The sequence below is a fragment of the Mustela erminea genome, chromosome 18 (assembly GCF_009829155.1).
Source record: "Mustela erminea isolate mMusErm1 chromosome 18, mMusErm1.Pri, whole genome shotgun sequence".
Taxonomy (NCBI): Eukaryota; Metazoa; Chordata; class Mammalia; order Carnivora; family Mustelidae; genus Mustela; species Mustela erminea.
Window position 1 is genome coordinate 29,389,131 of NC_045631.1, and position 25,798 is coordinate 29,414,928.

At 51.6% G+C, this 25,798-nt stretch overlaps 2 protein-coding genes across 2 annotated transcripts in view; both read left to right on the top strand.

Annotated features, from left to right (window-relative positions):
• Positions 1-7,764, top strand: part of RNF43 (ring finger protein 43) — a 63,845-nt gene extending 56,081 nt beyond the window's left edge. Inside the window, exons 7-10 of the mRNA XM_032320717.1 lie at positions 956-1,117; positions 1,620-1,722; positions 2,607-3,956; positions 6,752-7,764. Coding sequence (XP_032176608.1) covers positions 956-1,117; positions 1,620-1,722; positions 2,607-3,956; positions 6,752-6,795 — 1,659 coding nt within the window. The 3' untranslated portion in view covers positions 6,796-7,764. The remainder of the gene's footprint in view (positions 1-955; positions 1,118-1,619; positions 1,723-2,606; positions 3,957-6,751) is intronic.
• A 1,860-nt stretch (positions 7,765-9,624) lies between these two features.
• On the top strand, positions 9,625-15,393 carry SUPT4H1 (SPT4 homolog, DSIF elongation factor subunit). The gene is made up of 5 exons (XM_032320718.1): positions 9,625-9,782; positions 10,340-10,446; positions 14,177-14,232; positions 14,512-14,565; positions 15,020-15,393. The coding sequence occupies exons 1-5, from the start codon at positions 9,714-9,716 to the stop codon at positions 15,085-15,087; spliced, it is 354 nt and encodes a 117-aa protein (XP_032176609.1). The 5' UTR covers positions 9,625-9,713; the 3' UTR covers positions 15,088-15,393.
• Positions 15,394-25,798: the final 10,405 nt, after the last annotated feature.

The following is a 25,798-nucleotide window of genomic DNA, read 5'->3' on the forward strand; positions in this document are numbered from 1 at the left end:
TTGTAGAGCCCCTCCTTGGAGGTTTGCCCATTCATTTATTTTCAGCAAATAGAGCTCCTGGAGGGGGCCTGGCACAGGTTCCAGGTGTTGGCCAGAGCAGGGTAAACAAAAAGACAGAAGATCCCTTCCCTCAGGGAGCTTTCATTCTAACGGGAAGAGATAGACCATAAGCAAATAAATAAACTATGTGGTATATTTGGATGGTGGCATGTGCCAGAGAGAAAAGTAAAATAGAAGAGGGAAGAGGGAATGTAAAGGGAACGGGTTCATTTTTAAAAAGCGAAGCCAGAGAAAGTTTCACTGGGGGGATGGCATTTACAGGAAAGACCCAATGTGGGTGAGGAGGTCGCCTGTGGAGGTGTTTGGGGAGAGCATGATGGGACAGAGAGCCCAGTACAGGCAAAGGCCTTGAGGCAGAAGTGTGCCCAGTATGTCTGAGGAACAGCCAGGGGGCCAGGAGGCTGGAGTAGAGTGAGTGAGGGCTGAGGACGGGGGTTTGCTGGACTGCGGAAGCCATTGACAGGACAGTGGTTTTCACTCCGGGTGAGGTGGGAGATACAAGATTTTGAGCAGAACCAGTACCAGCATCTGAATTAAGGTTTTAAAGCAGGGAAGGATGGGTGTGTGGTTGTGGGGGTAATGGGATTAGGAATGCCATTTGATGGGCCTATTAGATATCCAAGTTAAGATATCAGGCAGGCAGTGGGATGAAAAACTTCTCTTCCAGCTCATCAAGGAAAGGAAGACTTGGTGGTATGAATGGGACTGGGGTAGGAAGGCTTGACTGGCTTGGCAGAGCTGTGTAAGAGCTCAAAGGAGACAGACACCTAGGGATAGTCACTGGGCTGTGTGGTCTCGCTGGGTGACTGGGAACCCAGTATAGTCCCGGGGTGAGGGACAAGGAACCCTTGGGCAAGGAGACCTGCCCTAGTCTGAGCCCCAGCCCTCTTCCCAGGATCCCCTTCAACAGCGAACCGCCTGGGCCATCAGCCAGCTGGCCACCAGGAGGTACCGGGCCAGCTGCGGGAGGGCTCGGGCTGAGTGGCCAGACTCGAGCAGCACCTGTAGCTCAGCCCCTGTGTGTGCCATCTGCCTGGAGGAGTTCTCTGAGGGCCAGGTAAGGCGGGCCTCGAGCTTGCCCTTTGTGACGTGACTGGGTCAGGGAGGGATGCTTGCACAGGAGGCTGGGCAGGGCACTGAAGGCTGCTTCCCTGGTTGCATCTGTGCCCTGTGTATCTTGCATGAAGCAGAGGGAGGGAACAGCCCTGATCTCTGGCTCTTTCCCTGGTCTTCCAGGGACGGAGAGCTAGGCCTTGTTCGGTGTGGCCACGTGCCAGGCTTTGCAGTGGGTGCTTCAGAGCCATGATCTTGTGTCAGCCTCATGATAATGCCCGGTGGGGGTAGATTTTCTTTTTATCCTCATTTTAGAGCAGAAAACTGTTAAGGAACTTGCCCAAGGTAATGCAGCCAAGTGGCAAGAGTCAGGTTGACCTGACGCCAAAGCCCTTACCATTTCTAGGCTACTATGGTATTTTACAAGGTCACAGCAAGAAGGGGAGGCCCCATTTTACTGCTGCAGCTACAGGTAACTTTGGTTTGGACCCCCTTGTGTTCCACAGGAGCTACGGGTCATTTCCTGCCTCCATGAGTTCCATCGTGTGTGTGTGGACCCCTGGCTCCATCAGCACCGGACTTGCCCTCTCTGCATGTTCAACATCGTAGGTAGGAGGTGGGCTGTGCACTCCGCTGCGTGCTGGGCCAGGGGGGTGGGTCTGGGATGAGGCTGCCCTCCAACGGAGTGTGTTGCCTTGAAGCTGAGGGGAATGCTGGTCTCCCTTAACAGTTCTTCAGGCTGTGCACGGCTCAAGGGTACTTCCTATGAAGGGGGCCAAACCACAGTTCACATTGTAGACTTCTTTGTTACTTTAAAAATCTTTTTTTTTTTTAAATATTTTATTGATTGATTGATTGATTTGTCAGAGAGAGAGAGAGAGAGAATGCGAGTGCACAAGCAGGCAGAGCAGCAGGCAGAGGCAGAGAGAGAAGCAGTCTCCCTGCTGAGCAAGGAGCCTGATGTGGAGCTCAATCCCAGGACCCTGGGATCATGATCTGAGCCGAAGGCAGTGGCTTAACCGACTGAGCCACCCAGGCGTCCCTAAAAATCGTATTTTTATGACAACTTTGTTGATTCCAAATCTGGGTGGTTTGTGTATTTATAATTCTGAGTTTCTGGCAATAAAGTATCTTATTCTAACAAAACCAGGATAGTATGGAAATTTCCTGAAAGATGAAAGTAAAGTATCTTGAGGAAAGAGAGCCTTTTTCTAATTTACCCAAAGTATGCTACAGGCCAGTGGTGGCCCTGAGTGAAAAGGCCCCAAATGGGCTGGTGGGAGGAGTGGGGATGGACATACAGAGTGGAGCCCCCAGGGAGAGAGACTGGCTGGAAGGAGCCAGGGCGTCCCAGGGCACAGGCAGATTGGGAATGTCCTTGGTCCCTCAACTTTGACTGAACATGCAGCTACGTGGGCTTGAATGGGGCCGCTGCAGCCACACTCCATCAATTGATGGAGTCAAACAACCATGCTCTTGGTTTTTTCTTCCAGAGGGAGATTCATTTTCTCAGTCCCTGGGACCTTCTCGCTCTTACCAGGAACCAGGCCGGAGACTGCACCTCATTCGCCAGCATCCTGGCCATGCACACTACCACCTGCCTGCTGCCTATGTGCTAGGCCCTTCCCGGGGTGCAGTGGCTCGGCCCCCACGACCTGGCCCCTTCCTAACCTCCCAGGAGCCAGGCACAGCCCCCCGGCACCACCGCGTCCCGAGAGCCGCACACCCCAGGGCTCCGGGCGAGCAGCAACGCCTGGCAGTGGCCCAGCACCCCTACGCGCAGGGCTGGGGGCTGAGCCCGCTCCGACGCACGTCGCAGCACCCCTCGGTGTGCCCAGCACCCGCACGCCGGGCCAGGCCTCACGACAGCAGCGGCTCTGGAGAGAGCTACCGCACCGAGCGCAGTGGCTACATGGCCGACGGGCCCGCCAGTGACTCTAGCTCGGGGCCCTGCCACGGCTCCTCTAGTGACTCAGTGGTCAACTGCACAGACATCAGTCTGCAAGGCATTCATGGCAGCAGCTCTACCTTCCGCAGCTCCCTGAGCAGTGACTTTGACCCCTTGGTGTACTGCAGCCTGGAAGGGGAGCCCCGGGGAGAGGAGACACGGCCCTGCATGACCTCCCGGCCCCGGTCTTTGGAATCCGTGGTGCCCACAGGGGAAAGCCAGGTTTCCAGCCACGTCCACTACCACCGCCACCGGCACCACCACTACAAAAAGCGCTTCCAGTGGCATGGCCGGAAGCCTGGCCCAGAAACTGGGGTCCCCCAGGCCAGGCCTGCCATTGCTCAGACACAGCCCCAGCCAGAGCCGCCTTCCCCTGATCAGCAGGCTGCCAGATCCAACCTAACTGCCCCTTCAGGGCAGCTCCCCAACCCACAACAGCCCAGGGCCCTCCCGGAGGCAGCCCTGGGCTCAGCTGATGCCGCCAGCCCCAGCCCCAGCAGCCTCTTCCATTTGCAGAAATCCAGCCTCCCTGTTCGACACCCACAGAGGAAAAGGCGGGGGGGCCTCTCAGAGCCCACCCCTGCCGCTCAGCCCCAGGACTTAACGGCGTACCCAGCTTGCCAGATTTTTCCCCATTACGGTACCAGCTTGGCATACCCTTGGTCCCCGGAGGCCCACCCGTTGATCTTTGGGCCTCCGGGCCTGGACGGGAGGCTGCTGCCAGAAAGCCCAGGCCCTTGTTACTCAAGTTCACAGCCAGTGTGGTTGTGTCTGACTCCACGCCAGTCCCTAGGACCGCACCCACCTGGAGAGGGGCCTTCTGAATGGAGTTCTGGCACCCCAGAGGGCAGGCCATGCCCTTACCCTCACTGCCAGCTGCCGCCAGCCCAGCCTGGTGAGTTTTCAGGGGAAAAGGGTGTGGTGAGGAGCGGATACCCGGAGGTTTCTGCAGGATGGGGGAAGTCAGCCAACAAGGGGGTTGACAGCAGCTGAGAAGGGTGCAGTGGGGTAACATTCAAAATCCTGAACAGCAGGCATAGCGCAGGATGCTGGCCGAGGTACTCTGACTCTGCCAGGTGTTGGTCCTTTGGTTGCCAGAGCAGAGGGCGGTCTCGGGGGAAGCGCCAGCGTGGAGGAAACATCAGATAGCACTTGCGGTGGTTTGAGGCAACAACTCAAATTTAAGTGTTTCAATATTGTAATAATTAGTCAAGCTGTGCCCGCAGTTCAATTATCAGCTTTAAAGATTTATTTATTTGAGAAGGGGAGCAGGGAGGGGCAAAGAGAGAGAATGTTTAAGCAGACTCCCTGCTGAGCGTGGAGTCTCACATGGGGCTTGATCCCACCACCCCAAGATCATGAGCCAAGCAGAAGCCAAGAGTCAGGGGCTTCACTGACTGAGCCACTCAGGCATCCCCAGTTATAAGCTTTAGATAACAAAGAAGGCCAAGAAGCGTTCCTTGCTCTTGAGGGACAGCATGGAGAAGTACTTACTGATAGCTGTAATCCCAGCCAATGTGAGGTCTTGGAGGGGAAATAATTGCAGTTATCTGTAACACTAGGCCATATGAGAAGAGCTATGGAAATTATTTTTTAAAAAAGCAGGGTGGGGGGAAGAAAAGAAAAAAAATCATGGGTGGTTCCCAGCAACCCTGGGGGTCCTTAGGTTTTCTCCTCTCCCCCTGGGGTAAAAGAACAACTCAGGCTTCCCTTCTGAGCACCCTTGTTAATAAGACCAACCTTATTCTCCTGGGGCTCAGGGCATTCCTGATAATTATATTACAGCCAGTACTGATAATGTAAATCCTCCATTTAAATGTGGTGTTTATTTGCTCAAATCCCTCTTCCTTCTCCAGAGCAGCCTCCCCAGTTTTTCCCCCATCTTCTCCCATAGTTTGGATGACACAGCTCTTTGCTTACAGCTCTCCCTAGGCACCCCAAAAGGAAACCCAAAGGTCCTGAAATATAAGACCTCTCAGTCTAGGAACCCTACAGTCAAGACCTAGAGCTTTTATCATTCATTCATTCATTTCTTCCCTCCTTTTTACTTCCTGCGCTCAATGCTTGCTATGGGCTAGGTTCCAGGCTAGGCGCTGAGGACATGGATTTTGTCAACCGGGAGATCCAGGTCTATGCGGTCGAAGGCATGTACACAGTGACAGTAGAGAAAACCATGGCTTCCTTGGAGCCATGTAAAGCAAGCTTTGGTCATGTGTTTGATGATCCATTTGGACCCTGTCACGTGGGCTCTCTCGCAGCTACTGGAGCCAGACCAGCCCCTCCCCTCTCTCCCGTACACAGAACTGGTTTGGACACCTCCCTCTTCCCTGCTCCTCAAATCCAGTCAGCACCAGGTTCTGTTAACTCTGTCCCTGAGAGCTTTTTTACCTTCTCCTTCAGATGGAGGAGACATGGGGGTGCCTGGGTGGCTCAGTGGGTTAAGCCTCTGCCTTCGGCTCAGGCATGATCTCAGGGTCCTGGGATCAAGTCCCGCATTGGGCTCTCTTCTCAGCAGGGAGCCTGCTTCCCCCTCTCTCTCTCTGCCTGCCTTGCTGCCTACTTGTGATCTCTCTCTCTCTCTCTGTCAAATAAATAAATAAAATATTTTATTTTATTTTTTTTTTAAAGATTTTATTTATTTATTTGACAGTAGATGGAGAGGCAGGCAGAGAGAGAGAGAGAGAGGGAAGCAGGCTCCTTGCTGAGCAGAGAGCCCAATGTGGGACTCGATCCCAGGACCCTGAGATCATGACCTGAGCCGAAGGCAGCGGCTTAAACCACTGAGCCACCCAGGCGCCCCTAAATAAAATATTTAAAAAAAAAAAAAAAGGAAGAAGAAAGAGACATGGTCCCTGCCCATTCTTTGATGCAGCCTAAAGACCAAGGCAGGAGCCTCCTAGCTCTTCCTTCCCCTCTTACACGGCCATGAAGGCTGGGCCCTACTACCTGCTGCTGCCAGGCTCGTTGTCTCTAAACAACCTGTACAGAAATTTCCACATGTTGTTTTGTCCACAGTAAACAAAAACTGAGCCTGTTTGGTCTTCGAGGCTCTAGCACCGACTAGCCCCCATCCCCACTTTATTTTTCAGTCTTCCCCTTCCCTTGCCAAACCTAGTAAACACTTCTTGCAGTCCCTATAACCCAGAATATTCTGCTGCCTTTCTCTTCCCAGAAATCCAGTTCTTATCCATTTCTGCCCAACTAGCTCATTTATCTGCACTTTGAGGAAGCCCTTCCTGATTGCTCCACTTGAACATGATGTGTCCCCTTTCCAGGAAAGGTCTTATGACCCAGTCCCATCTCACTGCATAATTTCCCTTCGCATGCACACCCTCTCTCCTACAAGATTGTCAGGTCCCTGCTTATTCTTCTATTTGGCATATGGTAACAGACCAGATTCACAACTGCTTAATAAGTATTTACTGGGTTAATGAGCAAATAGTAAGTAATTATAACACTGGTTGCTATGTATGTTTCTCTTTCTTGAGCTTTTTTGTTTTTCTCTCCCCTTTATCCCAGCTGGGGCCCCTCCCGGCTTTCAATCTAGTTTCAGTCAGTTGCCCCTTCTGGATACATTCCCTGCTCCTCCCTCTCTGTAGTTCTCTCCCAGCCATACTGTCTTGCAGGTGGGACAGGAAAGCAGCTGGCCTGACCCTCAGTGACCTCTTTCCCTCCTCTCTCTAAATGCAGGCTCCGAGGAGGAGACTGAGGAGCTGTGTGAACAGGCTGTGTGAGATGCTCAGACCTAGCTCCAACCAAGAGCATACTTGGATGACTTGGCCCTACCTGGCACAGAGTGAAGAAAGGACCTCAGAAAACACCCCTCTTTGGGGCATACTTCCTGGCACCTCCGGAAGAGGAGTGGTGGTGGCGGGTGGCAGGTGCTCCCTGCTCCCAGCACTGGACCTTGAGTGCAGAACGCGTCTGCAGTCAGCAAGCCTGTGTCCAGTGGGGCAGCCAGCTACTTCCTATGTGGCCCGGCTCCCTTAAAGGCTGTCTTTTGAGAACAGGAAACTGGGTATGGGTCGATAGGTGTTATAAAGGTGCTGCTGTTTTCCCCAGGCCCAGCAGGTCTTCCTAGTCCCAAGCCTCATGGGCACACCTGTCAAGGGTCCTTCTTTACCTCCTCTCTTGGGTGAGTCCTGCACACCAGCTTTGATGCCTTGGTAAAGCTGCTGCATCAGCAGCAACCTTGGCTTGTGTCATTTTCCTTCTTTGCAAACAGATCAGGAACGTAGATGAGACCTGAGCCCTAAAAAGAGAGACTGTGCAGCTTCTCCAGGCAGTACCTGCCCTGGTGCATAAGGGAGAATGTTCTCTTCTTGTCTTTAATTGTCACACCCACTCTCTTAAGTCAGAGGGGAGTCTCTGGGAAGCCAGGGTGTGGAGTTCTGTCCCTAAAGCAGTACAGCGCCCTGAAGAACCTAGGATGAAGCCTCCGACTTTCAAACTCCCTTCGTCACTCTAGCAGCCCCAGTTCCTCTGGGGCTTGGGAGTGGGGTTAGTGGGGGAGGGACTAATTCTTTCCTGGAAGTTGCCTATCTCAATGTCCCAAAGTAGGTGGAAAGAAGAGGATTTCTGCTGGACTTCATCTAGAAGAGGGAGGATGGAATGAAGGTAGAAAAGACAGAATTACAGCTGAACAGGGACAATGATGAGTTCTTTTCTCAGAGTTTTCTCTCAGAGCAGGGATGAGGAACAGGGGAAAACAAAGGAAAAGCAAAGTGGGACATTTGGGTTTAGATGGCTCCAAGGCCCCGCTTCCCATGATAAGCCATACAGACCAGGGACACCCAGGAAAGTGTACATGCAAGAGGTTGTGCATGCAGGACATCTGGCCCGGGTAGCTGGCACCGAGTGGGCAAGGGCTGAGGGGCCCTCTGAGGGTGACATTCACCCCAGGGCGGCTGGACCATTGCTGGCTCCTCAGGCATTATCCCATTTGGAATGTGAATGTGGGAGCTAAGTGGACACAGGACCCTACCTGGGAAACTTCTTCCCTCAAAGTCAGTGGGGAACTAGCACCTAGGCACCCACATGGGTATTTATATCTGAACCAGACAGAAAGACGCTTGAATCAGGCACTATGTTGAGAAATGTATTTATTTGCTAATATATTTATCCATAAATGCAGTCTGGTCTCGTGGTTTTGTTCTGTCATGATGGTCACTCACGGTAACGGTTTCATCTTCTACATTGATAGAAGTAAATTATTTCTGGTATCAGAGGTTAGCCTCTGACTTAGAAAGGGATAGGACAGAGTGGTGGGCTAGGCAACAAGCATTGGTTTGTATGCCCCTAAAAGCATGGTTTAGTGAGATCAGGAAAGGGAGGAAAACATGACTGGATTCTGTGGTCCAGTTGCTATCTGTATTATTATTGTACCTTTTACTTCACACTCTTGTGATGCTTCAATGACTTTGTAACCTGTAGCAAATACTCTTTGCCTCACTTTTCCACCCATAAAATAGGCCTACTTCACAGAGTTGTGGCAGGGCTCCCCAGGTAAGAGTGAAAGCATATTTGGAGGCGGAAGGTATCCAACGCTGGAGAACATTCTGACCCCAGTAATAGAGCCCATCTGAACAAAGCATGGCAGGGCCACAAACAGCAGCCCCACCAACCCGCCTTGAAGAAGCTCTGTTTCAGTTCGGAGGCCTGGTTGGGAGGACAGAACATCGGGGCCTGAAACTACCTACTTATATCCCAGAGCTCCAATTCTGATAAACACAAATGACTGTGCTCTGCCTACTCCTGGGACCACTGTGAGGTTCCAGAGCTACTGCTAAGTTGGTATGAATTCCACATAGCCTCTCAAAGCACATTTCCCCTTCTGCTTCTCCAGGAAATGTTTCATAGGGGTCATTATCCGTTGCCCAGTTTTGAAGCAGAGCACAGAAGCATCTAGCTTTCTAGAAGGTGGGGGCAGGGGGGAGACACTCTCCTATCCCCTACAGATGTTCTCACGTAAAGGAACTGTCTAAATGCTAAAAGATGCACAAAGCCTAAATTATCAGCTGGAACGAGTAAAGTACGTAAAGAGTCTTTAAAAAACAAATACGCCTGTTCGCCATCGGCTCACAAGCCACAATTCCGGCGGACGGCAAATGGAAACCCTACACTGCTCTCAGGAAGAAAGGGGCTGTCCCTGATTTCTTTCCCTCTTGGCAGAGATAACCCAGAGGGAGACAGTAGGCTCTCTGGCCCTGCGCTTTTTTAAAACGGCAAGACAAAAAAGGATCTCGGCTAGCATCTGGGATCCTCCTAAGGGGACGAACGGCCGACTGCCAGGGACCGAGATCAAAGGGCCCGCCCCGCCGGGATTCCGGCTCCGGCTGCGGCGCGTTCCCGCGCAGGCGCCAGCCGCGCCGCCCCTCCCCCATGGGCCCTGCCCACAGGCCCAACGGCCGCCACGGCCTCGCCCTCGCGCGGGCCCAGGTGACTCCCGGCCGGTCCCGCCTTTCAGGCGGGAGAAACCATCTCCGTAGGACGGGCGGGGGTGGGGGGGCGGTGGCTGGGACCTGCGACTTCCCACACAGGAAGAGGAAGTCCTGGGCACCGGAACTGGAAGGCATTCTGGGTAATTCGCTGTTTACTTCCTGCGGCTGAGGAATCTGTGGCCCAGTTCTTTGCTGTGCTTTTGTCGGAGAAGATGGCCCTCGAGACGGTGCCGAAGGATCTGCGGCATCTGCGGGCTTGTTTGCTGTGTTCGCTGGTCAAGGTGTCCTTCGGGGAGCTGGTTGTAGGGGCGATGGGGGAATCAAGGTGGGGGAAAAAGTGGAACGGGGCTGGGGGTTAGCGAAGAGAAAATTAAGTTCCCGGGACCCTGGGTTTGGCGGGGCATAGGGGGATGTGGGAACCTGCTGGAGGCCATCGTTTAAGTCTGCAGAACACAGGCAGTCTTTAGATTCCTTTCAATCCTTAGCTAGCACACGTGCGATTCTTAACAGACGTTCAGTGAACTTCTGTTGAAGTCGAAGGCCACTGAGAGTCAGGTGAGGGTGGGGATCTGCAGCTGAGGGAGTAGTCAGGATGTCTGTCCCTGAGGAGACTAGGGAAAGGAATAGGTAAAACGCAATTAGGAACAAGAGAGGGAGGACTGTGAGGGTGTGGGTGGAACTTTAGAAATGGAGCTGTAGGAGTGGTGGGTGGAAAGCCTGATGAGGCAGAGCCAGCATAGGGAGGCTTCTCCTTGACCAGGTAGAAGTATGAAGAGAGCTACTCATTCTTTTGGCCTTGTTTATGCTCACCCTTACCCCTTTTCTTTCCCTCTCCCAGACTATAGACCAGTTTGAATATGATGGTTGTGACAATTGCGATGCATATCTTCAGATGAAGGGTAACCGGGAGATGGTATATGACTGCACCAGCTCTTCCTTTGATGGGTAAACTCCTCTAGATTCCTTCATTCACTTTTTGGTTACTCCCATCCTACTCCACCCCACCCCATCCAGTAATTGTGAGGCAGACTTTTGAGATCATGATCCTAGTTGTTCTCAAAGTTATGTTCACAAAGTCCTGTGCTGTCCAGTACAGTAGCCACTAGCATGTTCGGCATTGAGCACTTGAAATGTGGCTAGTCCAAACTGAGTTATGCTCCAGCTGTAAGATATACACTAGATGGACAAGATTTAGAACAAGAAAAAAGAATGTAAGGTATTTTAACTTTGTTAATATTAATTATATACTCAAATGATAATCCTTTGGGTATACTGGGTTAAATGAATATGTTATTGAAATTAATTTCACCCTTTTGTCTTTACTTATAAACTTGGCTACTAGAAAATTTTCAATGACTTGTTTATGGTTTTGTTTACTTCTGCTGGACATTTCTTCATTAGACTGTCACCTCATTGGTGGTAGGGACTGTGTTTATCTTGTACACACTGATTTGGCACAGGGCCCAGAAGGTGGCAAAAGGCCAAGAAATGTTTGTTAAATACATGAAGATCCTTTCTGAAAATGAAGGTAAGGTAAGGTACAGTAGTGGTAAATTATTACCTGAAAGCTGATGCTGTTAGATATGTCCCTTGGTGAGATTGTCCAATGGGGAGAAGGGGAAACGAGAGTAACATAAGTGACCAGGTCTTGGGGGGTTTCTTCCTGCAAGGTAGGAGCCAGAGAATAGTATCCTTTGGGGGGAATAAGGAGAAACTGTCTTTTGGCCTCTAGGCCAATTAAGGATTTACACATAAGGGTGCCTGAGTGGCTTAGTCAGTTAAGTGTCCGATTCTTTTTTTTTTTTTTTTTTAAGATTTTATTTATTTATTTGACAGAGATCACAAGTAGGCAGAGAGACAGGCAGAGAGAGAGGGGGGAAGCAGGCTCCCCGCCGAGCAGAGAGCCTGATGCAGGGCTCAATCCCAGGACCCTGGGATCATGACCTGAGCCAAAGGCAGAGGCTTTAACCCACTGAGCCACCCAGGCGCCCCTAAGTGTGCAATTCTTGATCTCAGGGTAGTGAGATTGAGTCCTTCCCACAGTCCCTGGCAACTATCATTCTACTTTCTTTCTGTATGAATTTCTTGGGTTTTTGTTTTGTTTTAAGATTTTATTTATGTGAGAGAGGACAAGCAGGGGGAGTGGCAGAGGGAGAGGGAGAAGCTGAGCAGGGAGCCCAACATGGAGCTCAATCCCAGGACCCCCAGGATCATGACCTGAGCCAAAGGCAGATGCTTAACCAGCTGAGCCACCCAGGCACCCGTCTTGCTGTGTGAATTTGAAGTGTACTGAGTGCTTCATATAAGTGGAATCATAAAATATTTGTGTTTTTGTGCCTGGCTCATTTCATTAACCACCATGTCTTCAAGGTTTATCCATATTGTCGCATGCGTCTGAATTTTCCTGTTAAGCTGAATACAGTTTATCCACTCATCTCTTGATAGACTCTTGGGTTGCTTCTATCTTTTCGCTGTCATGAACAATGCTGCTGTGAACATGGGTTTACAAATATCTAATCACATCCCTGCTTTCATTTCTTTAGGGTATATATCCAGAAGCGGAATTGCTGAGTCGCTCTGTTTAATATTAAGGGGAACTGCCTTAATACTGGTTTCATAGCGGCAGCACCATTTTCTGTTCCCACGAGCTATGTGCAGGGGTTCCAGTTTCTTTACACCCTTGCCAACGCTTGTTTTCTTTGTTGTTGTTTTGTTTTGTTTTGTTTGTTTGGTTTGGTTTTGGTGGTGGCTACCGTCTTGGACGTGAAGTGGTATTGTTTTGGTTTTGATTGCTTTTCCCTAATGATAAGTGAAAGCATCTTTTTATGTGCTTACTGGCCTTTTGTAGATCTTAGAAAAAAGTCTGTTCAAATCCTTTGCCCACTTTCCAAGCAGGTTATTTGACTTTTTATTGTTGAGTTGTAAGAGTTATTTTTGTGTATTCTGGTGTGTATTAGATTTTGGAGTGTGGGTAAATCAAGGGCTAAAGGAGCTCAGAGGAGGGCCACATGAACTCAGCTAGAAGCTGAGGAGATACATATGTGAATCAGGCTCTGACAGAAAGAAGTACAGAATTTTTGAGGAGGTTGAGGTGAGAGAACATTTTAGAAAAAGCATTCTAAACAAGGGAATGACTTGAGTAGAATCACGGGGTGGGAAAACCAAGCTATGTTTGGAGAATGGTGGGGATTCTGTTAAAGTTAAATCATAAGGTTGGGTGACAGGCACCGTAAGGCTAGAAAGATTGCTTGTGAAGAATAGAAGAGAACATACTATTGGGCCAGACAACAGCCTGTGGGTACCTCTGGTCAGTCTGTCAGGCCAGGGCAGGTGTTACCCTACTTAACTACCCCAGAGGGTGGCGTCAGTTCCACTCTCAGCAGGTGGCTGAGAATGTAGGATATGGATGGGGGAGGAAGGCTCCCCAAATAAGAATGCAAGATTGGTGCCAAAAAGAAGAGGGAATGGTTATTTTTTAAAAAGATCTTATTTATTTATTTGACACACGGAGAGAGAAACAGCAAGAGAGGGAACACAAGCAGGGGGAGTGGGAGAGGGAGAAGCAGACTTCCCGCTGAACCGGGAGCCTGATGCAGGGCTTGATCCCAGGACCCTGGGACCATGACCCAAGCCAAAGGCAGATGCTTATTGACACCCGCCCAGGTGCCCCAAGGGAATGGTTACTGAGAAGGCAGTTGATAAATGTCAGTATCTATAACAGACCTGTCACAATAGGCAGTCCGCAAGCATTTGATTGAATGAATGACAGAAATGACATAATGTAGCTTCTGAAAGTACCTGGTGTTTACCTTTCATGCTCAAGTGGCAGCCTGCTAGCCCTTATTAAATGGCCTTTCTGTTGCCTGTGGATCAGACCTATCCTGGGGAGAACGAGTAAGATAAGGAGAGCTAATGCTTATTTAGCACCTACTCTGTGCTAGGTGTTTGTCGTGTATTAGCTCAGTATTTGAGTTTCAGTCCACATAATTCTGAGAGAGGTCTCCAAATGCATCTTAGGCTGTACAGCTCATCAGAGCAGACCTTGGCCAAGTCTAACTTATTTTTTAACCCTGTAAGCATGTTTGTCCTTCACCCTCCCCTTTGCACTAGGGCCCAGCCCCCTAGTGGTGGTGTTGCTTGTAATTGTAACTGGCTTTCTACTTTTTTGTTGTTGTTGTTTTAAAGATTTCATTTATTTATTTGACAGAGATCACAAATAGGCAGAGAGGCAGGCAGAGAGAGGTGGGGAAGCAGGCTCCCTGATGAGCAGAGAGCCTAATGTGGGCCTTGATCCCAGGACCCTAGGATCATGACCTGAGCTGAAGGCAGAGGCTTTAACCCACTGAGCCACCCAGGTGCCCCTGGCTTTCTACTTTTAAAAGCTGTCCTGTTTCCCAGAGAATCTGGGCTAAGGATGCTTTTGAGCCTGATGAGCTAATCCTTTGGGAATGGCAACTAACCTGTGCTTGGCAGGCCAAGAACCTTTGTCAGTGTCCCCAGCATTAGTAGTCCATTTCCCCTGCTTTCTTTCCCAAGCCAATACTTGGCTTTTTCCTTTGTTTCCTCTCCCAGAACTGTTGCTGGCTGGAAGCAGAGTGAAGTGGACATTTTCCTCCATCTCTCTCTTTTCTAGTAGGAGAGGCTCAGGCTGACTCTCTTTCTTTTCCTTTCCCAGAATCATTGCAATGATGAGTCCAGAGGACAGTTGGGTCTCGAAGTGGCAGCGAGTCAGTAAGTATCTCCCTTTCTCCTTATCCTGGCCTACTTGTTGCTGCCCGCTGGGTCTGGTGGGGGAGCCTTAAATCAGGGGTAAATAGCCACAGAATGAAACAGATGGGGTTGTAGGAAACAGGAGGAAAGTGTCCTGTCCCCTGTCACTTAACATGGGAGCCAAAAAAAGTGATTGCTCTTCTCTTGGAGTTATAGCATTCCTTTCATTTTTAGCTTAAACCTCCATTTGGTCTTTCGACTTAACTCACGCTCACTGCCATTTCTCTTCTTCTCTCATAGGTAACTTTAAGCCAGGTGTGTATGCCGTGTCGGTCACTGGTCGCCTTCCCCAAGGTAATAATAATCATAATAGCAGCCAGTGTTCACTTGCTCCGCCATGCTCTGTGGAGGTCCTTTCTGTGACTACACACTAGTCCTCATGACTCTGGAGGCAACTGAGGCACAGAGAGGTTAAATAACTTGCCCAAGGTCATCCTGCTAGTAGTGAGCTAGAATGTGAACCCAGGCATTTTGACCCCAGAACGCTCGGTTTTGGTGACTACAGTGTGTAGTCTTTTTCCTTCTCATTCTTACCCAGTCATTGCCAAACACGTGCCTGGATCTTCAGTGGTAACAAGCCAACCAAGCAGGACTGTTGATGAGCTGTGTAGAAAGGAACTCCATGTTGCTTAGGAACACCTTCCTTCCTTTCTCCCCTTTCCCGCCCCCCACCAAAGTGGTGGTAGAGAGACCTTTCTTATCCTCTGGAATATTCCTCCGTCACAGACCTGTTTTTTTCCTGCTGCAGGAATCGTGCGAGAGCTGAAAAGTCGAGGAGTGGCCTACAAATCCAGAGACACGGCTATAAAGACCTAGCAAGATACGTGGCTGCCAGCATCTTTGCTCCCCGCGTCCTGCATCTGTTTATTTTTTGTTATGGATCTAAATGGACAGAACTTGAGAGACTTTCCCCCTCCAACTCTGAGACTCAGCAGACTGTTGAGTCCCTGAGCCATTTTACCTTTGGACTGCTGGTCGGGGTGGGGTGGTTTGAGCTGGTGGATTAACAGAGACTGACTTGAATGGGGGGTAGGAGACCTGTTTTCTGCCCTTACCCATGAGTAGGACTCTGGGTCAGATGCCAATAAACATGAACCCCTAGGAAAGTTCTTAAACCCATGACAGATGCCTTGCCTCCTCCTTTTGACCTCCTTTTTAGGAAGAACTCACCTAACTCTGTAAGCACTTTCCTGGAGCAACAGAGGCCCTCCAGCTCCCTGATATCCATCTTTCAGCCTTCCAAAGTTGCAGTCTTTCTAGTGTGCTTCGTCGGGTCTTGTTGGAAGGTCTGCTGTCCTGAGTCTAGGCAGCCCCATCAGGCTGGTAGTCCTGGCATCTGGGGGTTGCAGACTTGCTCTAGACCTGGCACAGCAAGTGTCTTGAAAGAAAGTCTGAGGATTCTCAGTATTCTTTGCCTGTTGACCATATTTATTACTACTCTTCCCTCCCTTTTTTTCCTTCTTTTTACTGTTCTTCCTCTACCTTAGGCCATGACCCTCCCTTGCCCACTTACACACATTCCACTGTGTTTCTTCAGCTGGAGACCCTCAGGTGGCTGCTGGATCTTGGTCCAGTTAGTTTATGCCTTTGTAGGAGTTGGGCATCTCCCCTGCCCCTCTGGCCTAATGGGGGGCTTTGATATCAGGTTGTTGGTCAAGGTGAGTTATTTGTTTTAGAATGAAAAATTTACCAGAAATCTTATTTTATTTATTTTTTTAAAAAATTTTATTTATTTATTTGATAGAGAGATCACAAATAGGCAGGCAGAGAGAGAGTGGGAAGCAGGCTCCCTGCCGAACAGAAAGCCCGATGTGGGGCTCGATCTCAGGACCCTGAGATCATGACCTGAGCCGACGGCAGAGGTTTAATCTGCTGAGCCACCCAGGTGCCCCCAGAAATCTTACTTTAATCTCCACAAAGAATCCTATCGCTATCCTATTGATTTCCTAGGTTTCTTATTCTCCATCTGTAAAACAACAATAATGCCCTGTTTACCTTAGTTTTGTTATTACAAAAACGAAGCAGTATGAAAATTCTGAAACTTGGGTTTTATGAAAAGTAAAATTCATTTACTCTCTCTTTATTAGCTGTTCTTTAATGTATATAGTAAGCACACAGTTAATCAAATAGTGGGAGAAATGCTGAAAATCCCTGCTGCATGGGGCGCCTGGGTGGCTCAGTGGGTTGGGCCGCTCAGAGGCCCCTGCGAGGGCAGCTGGAATTGGCCCAGGATGCTTAGGTCACTCACAGATCCTCCTCAAACTAGAACTGTTTTGCTGATGCCCTCAAGCTCTGAAGGAGTGGTCCGTTAACCCCAGTTTCAGCTGTTTTTAAAGGATTTCTCCAGCCCAGCAAACTGAAAGAGCTCAAGGGGTGGTGGTTTCTATTTAATTTCAGTCTGAAAGGATCCTTGGGAAGTAGCCCCACCAGGCCAGCCTTAGGATCTGGAGAGAAGTGGGTTTCAGCAAGAGTGCCTAGGCCATGCAGCCAACACCCAACTTTCACTGGCTTTTCTCAAAAAGTCCCTTGGAAATCCCCAGCTGCTGTCCTGCGTGTCTGACCCGGACGTGGCTGCTCGGTGAGAATGGAAACAGTTGTGGGGAGGGGAGGCAAGAGGATCTGTACACAAATAACCACACTCAGGCTGCCTCAGCCCCACACTGAGCTGACGACCTAACTGTTAGCCTCGCAGGAAGCGAAAGACACAGGCCCCGAGGGGTGTGGGGGAGGGGTGCCCAGTCTGGAAACCGGGTGTCACAGACTCGGTGCCAAGTGGGCTCTGCCTGGAAGCTGCTTCTCAGTTCGCTTTCTTGCTGTTTCTGGTCATGGAAGCTGCTTATGGTGCTGCCCGGCAGCCCAGACAGGCTATAAGGTGCTAGAGTCCACCCACTGCAGGGAACCCAAAGAAACTGCAAGAGGGACTGCTGTTCTTAAAGGCGTCTCAGGAGGGAGGGGCACTACGCGGACAAGGAGGTCTCAGCTACCGTTACCCTGCATCACACATCGTTGACCACGGAGGTCCCACACCTACCCAGGGTCTTGGTCCCCTGCTCAGTCGTTGGGCTTCCCTACTTCAGAAAGGCAAGTCTCCTCCTCTTTAGTTCCACAATGACAGATGCGAGCCAGGCTAGTGACCAGGCTGCCCTCCTTGTCTGCTTATTCCTTATTCTCTACTTCCCACCAACTACTGCCCATAGTGTTAAAAAAATAAAAACAGACTCAGTAGCAGTTCATTGCTGAACGTGGCCTCTGTTCCTAGGCAACCGTTGGTGGCTAGAGTCAGAATGAGGGTCAGAACTTTCTGTTTTTAGAGGGGAGCTGTTTCAGAAGAGTAACGGGGATGGGCTGGGGGAGAGTAAGCTCAGGCTGGAATCTTTAGGTTTGGCCTATTTCCTCTGGGCATGGCCATGCCCTCTCACTCCAAGCCTGTCTATAACCTGCCATTCAATCCTCATGGCCCCTCCCCGACACCTGATCCTGTGAGTGCGTAAAACTAAAACGGGTATGTAATGTTGAAGCACAGACTAGTATCTTACTTTGGAAGTCTCCTTCGTGTTTATCAGTAAAACTTTTCATTTAAATGATGTTTTACTGTTGACAAAAGGGCTTTCATGTCCATTATCTGATTTGATCTTCACGAAACCCCTATTATCATAGTTAACATCCTTATGTCGCGATGAGGAGACTAAGGGTCAAAGTTAAAGTGACTTGGCCATGACCAAGAAGTAGAGCCTGAACTCAAGAAATGCGTTGCTCACACCCAATTTAAGGCTGCTAACTCCTTCCAACATAGTTCTCCCCACATGCGGTGGACTTGCTCCCTTCAGGAGGATTCCACAGAACCAGCATGAGGTTCATTATAAGTGAGAGTTACATGTCCCTATACATTGAGTCCCCCGAACACCCCACATCTTACATCTCTAGTCCCCAAATTATCCAAAGAGTGGGAGGCAGTGTGGGGGAAGGGACCAGGGAGGTGACCCTCCCTGGGTCAAGGACCCCTATGCAGGACATTGGGAAATAGGTCCAGCCCTCCCCCAGTTCCCACCTAGCTGCATCTTCTTTTCTACTCCAGCAGTTCTTAGGTGTCTGCTGACCTCTGCCCCATATACCTCAACCTCTTCTGTTTTTTCCCTACTCACTACCTCCATCTGCAGCCCAGTTATGGCCCCTTCACAGTCCACTGAAACAGACTTGTGATGAAAGGACACGTGCATATCCAATTAGGGGCATTGCCCCTGCCTCCCAGTCACTTGACTACTCAAACCATTTCCTTTCTACAAAACTGCTTCAGGCGGCAGGATAGTGGTCACCAGTGATGGCTGGGGGTGGAAAAGGAGACCCAAGGGGATCCCGAGGATAATTATAGTCTTTCTTCATCTGGATGCCGGTTACATAGGTCAGTTCACCTTCTGAAGATTTATTGAGTTATGTACTCAGGATCTGCTCAGTTTTCTTTGTATGCTAACTTCAAACAAAAAGTTCACTTAAGGACACGGCGGTCCTATCTTAGGATCAGTGTAAGAAATACATTAATTTATATAAAAGCCATCTGAGAGCTGTATGCTATTATATGTGTCTAAGACAACAACTTTATCCAAAGTTGTCCACCTCTAGATAAGTTTCAGGTAAGTGTGGCAAGAATGACATCCCTGTAGTATTGTGGGACGATAGATGTCCCACTACACCTATCATACAGAAATATATCACAGCAGACACATTTTCCTTTAAGCACCGTGGCTTTTAATTTTAATCTCTCTGTTCTCTCGTTTTTTTAAATGACATATGCTATTGTTTTCTTTAAATACATACTTCCTTACTGATTGGATACAAGATTCTGGAAGTGATTTAACCTCTACTTGGCTCAAAGTCATTGTTAGAAACCTCCATTTTTGTATCATGTGGTGAAATGGTTCTGGGACTGATTATTTTTCTACCTCTTAATTCATGTCAGCCTGTCACTTCTGCTACCCATATGTCACTGTCCCCCTTCCAGGCTCATTTGAGCGAGGTGACTTACACCAGCCCGCCCTCCTTTCAGGTGAGAAGACAGCACCAGAGGCAGTGGTCAACCTGATCCCAAAGGGGTCTCTGCTACTTTATGTATCCTACACTACCTGGCCTGGAGCCTTCTGCCCAGAGATGCTTGTGTTTCTCTCTGCTTTATGATCCCAGAAAGCAGGGACCGAGGGCAGAGAAAACTGAGGGCTGATTAGCACCAAGATCCCCGATCTTCTGAGAAATGTGACCGAAAACCCCTCTCCCACAGAACTCCCATTCTCAACACGCCCCCAAGAGTGGAGGGCAGGCATTATGGGGTCATGGTCAGAGGACTTGGGGGTCCATCCTACAGATGAAGGCCTGGGACTGTAGGAAATCAGGGGCCTAGCAGGCCCATTTCAAGAGCTCCTATGTGCTGTTTCCTGCCTGTGCACTCTCCTTCCTCCACACTGAGCTCTTGTGCTAAAGAGAGAACTTGAGGGAAGGTAAGCAATAGCTTCAGACGACAGGGTGGAGGGACCCCAGTGTCTCTCCAAAATGGATTTCTCTCTCTTGCCCACCACCAGCCATTGTCACCCTTTCAACCCCTCCCCCCATCCCGGAAAAGACCTGGAAGGAAATGAGTGCTCTGCTTGCCCACCACCAGCCATTGTCACCCTTTCAACCCCTCCCCCCATCCCGGAAAAGACCTGGAAGGAAATGAGTGCTCTGGGGCCGCCAGCCGGAGGAAGGGGTTTAACTGTCACCTGTCCCTGGGGGCTTGAGGAATGGAGGGCAGAGGGGGAAATGCAAATTGGCACTTGGAACAGAGAAGGACTCCACTGAGAGGAAGAGGCTGGCAGCCATTGTTTTGCTTTCCCCCTGGGCTGTGGTCCCAGCAGGGGCTGGGTAGGCCTGAGGCAAAGAAGTGATCACAGGTCCCAGAGAAGCCAGTGGCTGCCCCCACCTTGCGCTGGCAGCTGGGACACTGGCACTTTCTCTGGGCAGCTGAATAGACTCACTTCTTCAGCCCTGCACCCCAGGGGAACCGGGAGGTGAGGGCGGGGTAGGGAGCTCAGAGGGGCCTGGCGGGAGGGTGAGATGGTGGCGCTCAAGGTGGGCACATCATGTCTCTGGTGACTGAGTCGGAGGAAAGGGTATCTATTCTGCTTCCACAGCAGGAAGGACTAGGCTCAGATTAGAAGGACCCCCTGACCTCCATGTCTCTCCTCCACTGCTATAAACACCAGGGGTGTCCTTGCAAAGGGATCTTTCACAGCAGTTGGAAGGCAAGAACATGAGTGTGAAGCTGTCCCAGGGCTCCTTATGTTTTACTCTGTCAGTATGGCAATTACCAGGTTCCAAACTGGCCACTTTCGTTATTGAATCCGATCCTCGGTGCCATCTGGGAGGTAGCATTCCCCTTTCACGGACGAGAAAACTGAGTTTCAGTTCTATCACTTGCCCAAGGTCCGCAGTCAGACCAAACTACACTGGGGTGTCAGCCCAGCTGTCCTTAATGGCCGCCGTTGATTTCTGCTGTGGTGGACAGGGATCTAGGGCCCATAACTGGGGCAGGGGTGAGGGGGTCCTCCTTGTCTTCCTTTTGCCCCCTTGGGCCCCAGCCTGTAGGTGGAGCTTTTGGGGATGCGGGTCTACCGGCCTCGGTACCAAGGTCTTTGGGGATGAGGACCTCAACACCTCATGGTGCTCACTCAACCTTGGGCCCTTCATGGGGGGCCTGGGCCCCCTGCCCCAGTCCCCAGCTCACATTTTGCCCCAGGCCTCTCAGCCCGCCCATCCAGCCGCAGCCCCATGACGTGGCTGCCCGCGCCCCATTGGTCAGCCTGGGAGCATTTGCCCTTATTTGGCCAGGCCAGCTCTAGGCCGGGCCTCCACCCCCAGCCCGGCCCCTGCGGGCTCTTCTCTCTCACTTCGTCTTTTTGAGGTTTGGCTCTGGGGCCCTGGCAGGCGTCGCTTCAAACGCACTTTCTGGTTGAGTCATTTTTTAACGGCTCCAGGGCTGTGAGCCGCTGCTGTGGCTGCTGGGGGCCTTCAGACGTCGCGGCCAGCTCTCCCTCATCTGACTGCCTAATAGGCTCCCAGGGAAGGGGCTGGGGCCGGGGTGGCGCTCGCTGCCATAGAGATTCCGCAGACCACTTGGTTATCTACGGAGAGCCCTCTGCCTCCCCCACAGGCCCGGGGAGCAGGGGCCGCCCAAGTTCCTCCCCACTGCCTTTTCCAATCCCCTTTCCTGGCTGGGTCTTTGAGCAGATGGAGGCTACGACTCCCCTCACTGTTGGGTGACCTCTCTGAGGTCTGGTTCTTTCTGGGGGGCACTTTGAATTGAGTTCCTTAGGGGGGCAGAACCGGGACGCAGACTGTTGGCTGGTTTTCAGGAAGGTGAAACTTAACCTTGAGGAGTTTCCGGTTCTTCGTCTCTGAGACGGGGATACCATCATTTTACATCACGGGCTCAGCGTGCTGATCAAATGAGATTCGGGCTGAATGTGTTCTATAAAGTTCTTTAGACGCCTCAGCTGCTGCCCTTCCCCCCAGCTCGGTGTGTGCAACACGGGGCCGAGAGTGAAGCAACAGAGACCGGAGCCCAGAGCGGTTCGTGGGGCAGACCTCACCTTCTGCCTTCCCAGCTGTCCCTGGCATGTGAGGGACCCTATGGGGGGCAGAATGCTGGCAGGGGGGGAGAGACAGGCCAAGGAATGCTCCCAGCCCTTTGTCCCTTGTTCCCAGCCAAAATAAGGGGAGGATTCTGCTCTAGAGCTTTTCCCAACCACCTGCCTTCTCTGAGCAAGGGCAGCTCTGCCCTTAAGCCAGCTGGGGAAATCCGTCAGCTACCCAGGGGCTGGGGCAAGTCTTGGAACCCAGACATTGCTGCTTCCTCCTCCAAGGTTCCTAGGGCCCCTTGCTCTTGGGAACTTCCCAGGTCCTTGGTCAACCTCTTCCTCTGTTTTATAGGTGAAGAAACAAAGACTGTGGGTTGGGGTCGGGTGGGGGGGGTCAGATTCTGTGAATGGTCCAAAGTCATACTGTAAACAGCTACAGTGTGGGGACTGGGCCCCTTGTCTCCTGCCTCCCGGTTTTGCCTTCTGTTTGGTGGTCCTGATGTTGGGGTAGGGAGTTAAGCTGATGAGAGGTCAACATAGATTCCAGGCAGGAACCAGACCCCAGCTCTTGGGACACACACGTAACAACAAACAGAGTTCATTCACAGCAGTTAAAACTGGGTTAAACCAAGCACCTAGGCTGGAGAGAGCCAGAAGGGAGCTTTTCCCACTTGTGTCCCTGGGAGATCCCAGAGGCCTTTTGGTTTTGTGGCCGCTCCCACAGCAGTTGTCTGGGTGACTTTCTTCTTCACACCCACACCTCTTTTCCTACCCAGCCCATCCTGCCTCAGGGGCTATGGACAAAACCCTGAACTTGGCCTTAACTTGCATTGTGACCTCAGGTGGCCTTCTGCCTTTTCTCTGGGCTTGCAGCTCAGTTTCCTGACTCAGGCCAGGTTATAACCCCCTGAGCTTGCTGCCTAAAAGGCCTTCAGCATCACGGTCCAGATCCCTGAGCCAGAACCCTGTCCTAGGGCAGAGCTGGCCTCCCAGGGTGCCCTGCGGCTGCCTCTGACCACAGCACACTAGGAGAGCATGACATTGGGCCTGTAGGAGGGCAGTACAGAGAAGGTGCAGGGGAGAATGCACCCACTCCCCTTGTCTGGAGGCCTATTGGCATGCCTGGTGCTCCCCAAGGCTCTGAGAGGAGTCAGGGGATCTGCTTAGGTACCGAGTTGACCTCTCAAGGGACATGCGCTGTTGTAGATTCGCAAGGCCCTTTTTTCCCTCAGGGCCCACTTCCTTTAGCGGCCCTTCCAGGCAGGGTGGTGAAAAGTCCTAGCATTTGGGACCCTGGACCCCAATTGTCTTTGGCCCCATTCTGTCAGGCTGGGGGCTCAGTTTCCCTCCTTTGTAGCCAGGCATGCCCCCAGCCCTTGCTCCCCTGAGGGCGGGCCTGCTCTGCCTTCTGACTTCCTGTTTGTGAGTGGTTAGGTCCTGTGGCTTCGGTCCTGTTGTCTCCTCACAAGGCAGGTTATCTGGGCTGCCATCTCTGCCTGCCTGCCGAGCGGAGACCCGTGCAGCTGCAAGGAGGGCTTCAGCCTCCGTGTGCAGACAGCGCCCTTGCCCTTTCTCCCACCTTCTGGGCCTGTTCTCCTTTGCAAGGGTGAGGCCTTCGAAGGGCCCTTTTACTCCCCGTTTCTCCACCTTGCCCAGCCAGCTTCTACCCCATCCCCTCCCTTTCCAAACCCTCTTCCATCCACACTCGCTTTCTCCAGGAAGCCTTATCTGATGGGCCCCCAGGACTCTGAGGTCGCTACTATAGCATTTGTCAGTCCAGCCCTGAGGGCCCCTCCACCCCACCCAGGACTTGATTTGCCCTCATCACTGTCATTTTGAAAGACGTAGGTACGTGTGGAGGTATATATGTGCACCCTACTTGACCTCTCAGATTCGGTGTTTGCTCAAGTAGGAGCCAAGAGTCCCCTTTGGACCTGAAGCTCTACGCCTGCTTTGGTACAAATTGCTCTCACCCCCCCCCCCCACCCCCGGAAAACTCTCAAACCCTGTGGACCGATCTGTGTCTTGTCTATCAAAGTGGGAGTCCCTGAAGACAGGCCTTGGGTCCTTTTCTCCTCAGGCCCACCTTTACTGACCCCCAATCTCAGACCGGCACACAAAAATGGCTGTCCCTGGGTCAGCGAGATTGGGGCCCTCTAGGATCCCAGACCCCAGTGGCCTCAGCCCTGCCACCGGGTGAAGGGCTGTTCCCACTTTTGTTCTGATGCCAGCTGCCGTGCCTCTACTCCTTTTCCTGGGACTAAGAATGTCAGAACTAGAAAGGACCATGGGGGACACTTCCTAGCGGAGTCCAAATGAGTGAGGTGGCCCAGGGAGTGTCTGGTGGAGCCGGGACCTGTTGCCAAGGGGCGGAGTTTGTGGAGTCAACTTGAACTCCTCTCTCCTCCATGAAGAGAGGCACCTCTCTCCGTCACTGGCCATCACTTCTCATCCTGGGGAACTGAGACAACAAGAGGCTTTGCGGGCAGGCGTGGGACTCACCCCTCTCACACAGACCTGCCCATGTTCCGAAGCCATCCCCACTCCCTCTGGTCACCCTCCAAGGGCTGGCCTCAGATTCCCAAGTGAACCTTCCTGGGTGTTTCCAGGAAGGAGGCAGGGGAGTCCAGGAAGTGCGGTGGGTCTTCCTCGAGGTATGTCTGGAGGCCCGAGCTGGGCTGTGACCCATAGCTTGTCTGTGTGGCTCTGGGCTCTGTGTCTCTCTGGAAAGGAGACAGGGAATCTTTGGGGCCCTTTGGGCCCTCCATGTGTGTCTGCGTAGGCACCCGCTGCTTTGCCCTCAGGCACCTGTTGGTCAGTTATATGGGACACAAGCATGGGCTATGCCAACCTGGAGCTAGGCTTCCAGCCCAGTGCCTCTGTTCCACTCACCTGGGTGATCTCTATGTCCTTATATCAGACCAAGCCCTTTCCTCATCCTTGATTTGTCTTTGGCCCAGTCCTGTTTCTCCTGGTTTGAGGCCCATCAGAGCTGGGATCCATTGCCAGGCTGGGGAAGAAGTTCAGGGTCCAGGGACACTGAACCCCACCTCTGTTCCATCCTCTTCAACCCCAGCCTGAAGGTGGGAACCAGCAAAAGCCCCAGCCCCTCACAGAAACCTCCTGATTCCAGAGGCTCTGGGGTAGAGACACTGGGCCTTAGTCTCTCTCCTAAAACAAACAAACAAAACCCACAAACACAAAAATCAGGAGTGGTCTTTGGCCTTGGGCACTGAGGACCTATATGAAAGAAAAGCAGTCTCTCTGGTCACAGGGAGCAGGCCTCAGGGACCGGAAAGGGGCTGGGTTGGAGGCTGTTGAGGGACATGTGGGTCGCTGGAAAGGAACCTGGGTCTGACTCGTTTCGGGTCACATGTGGAGGGAGTTTGTAGCCAAGCTGGGCCCTGAAGCCAGGCCCCTGGCTCCCAGTCCGTGGCTCTCGTTTGCTGGGACAAAATCCCTCTGCGGTGATAGCTAGGAGAGCACTCTTAGGCCCGAGGGTGGTGGTGGGAGGGCAAGATGCTCTAGGAGGAGGGGCCCCAAAGGGTGGGGGTCTAGGAACTCAGGTTACTGCACAACTTTGATATTCTTATCCTCTTATCGTGGAGGGCAGCCACTTCCCCTCCACCCAGGGGCTGGAGCAGTGGTGGTCTGTTAAAGGAACACCAACCCGTTTCTGGCCAGCTCGCCCTCCTCACTGCTGTCTCTTCAGACCCCAGTGGAGGAAGGGCCTAGTTCTCCTTTTCTCCATCCCATTTAGGGGCCTGGGCTGGATAATAATTCTCAGGTTGAGGATCCCCTTTCCTGAAGGAAAGAATGCACGGCAATCTCCCTCCCCACTGGCCCTTACTCCATGCCAATTCTCTTCTGGCCCTTGAATCTGAGTGTTCCCTGAAGTTCGTGTGGGCCTCACCCTGAATGGG